This window comes from Macaca mulatta, chromosome 1 (genome assembly GCF_049350105.2).
Source record: "Macaca mulatta isolate MMU2019108-1 chromosome 1, T2T-MMU8v2.0, whole genome shotgun sequence".
Classification (NCBI taxonomy): domain Eukaryota; kingdom Metazoa; phylum Chordata; class Mammalia; order Primates; family Cercopithecidae; genus Macaca; species Macaca mulatta.
In genome coordinates this window covers 208,629,935-208,633,171 of record NC_133406.1, presented here as the reverse complement: position 1 = coordinate 208,633,171, position 3,237 = coordinate 208,629,935, and the positions used below count along the sequence as shown (strand labels likewise).

The window sequence follows — 3,237 nt, the reverse complement described above, 5'->3', positions numbered from 1 at the left end:
ACAGCTCTGCCCTTCTCCTGCAGGCAGCCCTTGAGGACTCCTTCGAGTATTAGCCTGAAATCCTTCATCTGTCCCAACAGAGCTCTGAGAAGGTCAGTGACTCGCCCAAGGTTCTGCAGAGCCAGCACTAGAACCCAGGTCTCCTGACTCCCAGGCCAGGGCCCTGGAGGCTAGTCCTTTCCTGAAGGGCTGGTGTCACGAGTAAGGACAAGGGGTGGCTAGGCAGCCTCCTCCCGGATCTCAGCTCCCTTAACTTGGGTCTTGGGAGGAGGGCCAAGATTCTGGTATGAATGATGCTTTTCTCATCCTGGAGTAACTTCCTTTCTGGGAACTGGGTGTCTCCTTCTGGGCAAAGACAATAAAATTCATCCAAAGGGCCAGAGGAGCAGGGTTCCTCCGGCCCCCACCCAGATGGGCATCACGTGGCTCTCAAGTTAGCAGTCCAGGAAAATTCCAGCCCTTGCATACTTGGCCTCACACAACCATCTGCTCACTCACCTTGGCACACTCAGCCCCCCTAACCCACCTTCAACATTGACCACCGCACACTCCCTGGCACGCTCTTCTCACTCTCAGCTTCTACCACCTCTCCCTGGGCAATATTGCCAGCCTTTCCCTAATTCCAGAGCTGCAGCCCTGCCCTGTCACTCACCTCAAACCTGCCATGTCCCTGGGGCTACTGAAATTCCAGGCAGTGGGTGAAGAGGGCGAGGAGGATGAGGAGGGGGAGAGCCTGGACTCTGTGAAGGCACTGACAGCCAAGCTACAGCTGCAGACTCGGCGGCCCTCATATCTGGAGTGGACAGCCCAGGTCCAGAGCCAGGCCTGGCGCAGGGCCCAAGCCAAACCTGGACCAGGGGGACCTGGGGACATCTGTGGTTTCGACTCAATGGACACCGCCCTTGAGTGGCTCCGACAGGAGCTGGTGAGTCTGTTGGGGCGGGCAGCTTTGCACAGGGCCTCAGGCTGGTCCTCCTCAGGGCCCAAGACCACAGGCATGGGGCAGTTACTGCAGGCAACTCCGGTGTCCTGGGCCGAGGAGCTGGGAATGGATTTGTCCAGTGTTGTATTCAGGGAGTCTTGCTGAAGAAGGACTCCATCCAGTGTACTGACCTTATGCTCTTATTGCTTAGGGGACAGAACACTGGCGTTGGGGAGTGTGGGGCACCATTATAAATAGGGAAAGACACAGCTTCCCCTACTCTGGGACTTTCTATGGCCCAAAGATACAGCGACGCTGCAGGCAGATTCTGAAGAGATGAAGTTTCAGTAGGTGGCTCCCAACTCAGCATGTGCAGATATAAAGATACCCAGCTGGGCTCCAACGCAGAGATTCCGCTTAGTTGATCTGGGATGGGGCCCAGGCAGTTGGATTTGCTTAATAATGACTCCTGGCCGGGTGTGGTGGCTCACGCCTGTAATCCCAGCACTTTGGGAGGCTGAGGCGGGCGGATCATGATGAGGTCAGGAGATTGAGACCATCCTGGCTAACACGGTGAAACCCCGTCTCTACCGAAAATACAAAAAATTAGCCGGGCGTGGTGGCCGGCGCCTGTAGACCCAGCTACTCGGGAGGCTAGGGCAGGAGAATGGCGTGAACCCGGGAGGTGGAGCTTGCAGTGAGCCGAGATCGTGCCACTGCACTCCAGCCTGGAAGACAAAGCGAGACTCCGTCTCAAACAAACAAACAAATAAACAAACAAACAAACAAACAAAGACTCCTTAGCTAGGTTTGAGAACCACCAGGTGAAGCCAGATTGGGAGATGGGGAGAGATCAAGCTGAGGTGAGAGGGGGCTGGGGAGGACACAGCCAGTGCAAAGGCCCGGCGTTGCCAGGAAGGGAGAAAGGGCGAGCGACCGAGGGCCTGTCCGGCAGGCTCACGCCCCCTCTCGGCCGCAGCGGGAGATGCATGCGCAGGACCGGCAGTTGGCAGGGCAGCTGCTGCGGCTGCGGGCCCAGCTGCACCGGTTGAAGATGGACCAAGCCTGTCACCTGCATCAGGAGCTGCTGGATGAGGCCGAGCTGGAGCTGGAGCTGGAGCCCGGGGCCGGCCTGGCCCTGGCCCCGCTGCTGCGGCACCTGGGCCTCACGCGCATGAACATCAGCGCCCGGCGCTTCACCCTCTGCTGAGGAACACCTGTGCCCCCCTGACTCCCCGCCCCCTCTCCCAATGCTGCTTCCCCTGCCTGTCTGGGAAGAGGAAAGGGAGGGGTGCCCCAGAGGCACCAGCTCCTGGCGGGGGAGGAGGAACATTTAGGTTTCTGAGAGCTGAATTCCAAGAGTGCAAAACCCCAGCATCCTGTTTCCTCTGCTGCCCCAGCTGGGAGGGGGAGGAGGAGGATCTCACACCCTCAAACTCCTCAATAAATGCCCTTTCTGGTTCCTATCAAGGTCTCTTGCAGTCGTTTATTTAGGCCCAAAGCCGTTATCTGAATGTCGCCTGTCACTGGGACCACCCTAGTTCACTGCAGGCCCATGGGAGGTGACTTAGGTAAATTGGGCTGCTGAAGAATGCAGAATCTGGGACACATAGGTTCAAAGCCAGCTACCCCATTTATTTATTTTTGTTGTTATTTCTTCTTCTCCTTCTTCTTTGAGACGGAGTCTCGCTCTGTCACCCAGGCTGGAGTGCAGTAGCGCAATCTCGGCTCACTGCAACCTCTGCCTCCTGGGATCAAGTGATTCTCCTGCCTCAGCCTCCTGAGTAGCTGGGATTACAAGCGGCCACCACTACATCTGGCTAATTTTATTTTATTTTATTTTATTTTATTTTATTTTATTTTATTTTATTTCTTTTCCTTCTCTTCTCTTCTCTTTTCCTTTCTTGAGATGCAATTTCACTCTTTCACCCAGGCTGGAGTGCAGTGGCGTGACCTTGGCTCACTGCAACCTCCGCCTTCCGATTTCAAGCGATTCTCCTGCCTCAGCCTCCTGAGTAACTGGGATTATAGGCACCCGCCACCATGCCTGGCTAATTTTTGTATTTTTAATAGAGACAGGGTTTCGCCATGTTGGCCAGGCTGGTCTCGAACTCCTGACCTCAAGTGATCCACCTGCCTGGGCCTCCCGAAGTGCTAGGATTACAGGCCTGAGCCACCGTTTATTTCTATTAGACCCTGAGGAGCTCCCTTAACCCCTGAGTCTATTTCCTCACCTCCACAATGGAGGTGCTGATTCTCACTCCACAGGCAGCGGATGTGCCTTAAGGGAAATAGTGCACAGTGAGCACTCAGTG

General features: G+C 55.7%; 1 protein-coding gene across 2 annotated transcripts; it reads left to right on the top strand.

The window, feature by feature from the left end:
* Positions 1–411: 411 nt before the first annotated feature.
* Positions 412–2,388, top strand: FAM167B (family with sequence similarity 167 member B). Of its 2 annotated transcripts, none has more exons than XM_077964662.1 (2): positions 412–925; positions 1,878–2,388. In XM_077964662.1, the coding sequence occupies exons 1-2, from the start codon at positions 665–667 to the stop codon at positions 2,130–2,132; spliced, it is 516 nt and encodes a 171-aa protein (XP_077820788.1). In that variant the 5' UTR covers positions 412–664; the 3' UTR covers positions 2,133–2,388. The 2 variants fall into 2 exon arrangements, with proteins under 2 accessions (XP_077820788.1, XP_014989585.3); XM_015134099.3 differs by having other exon boundaries at positions 428–925; positions 1,902–2,388.
* The last annotated feature ends 849 nt before the right edge of the window (positions 2,389–3,237 follow it).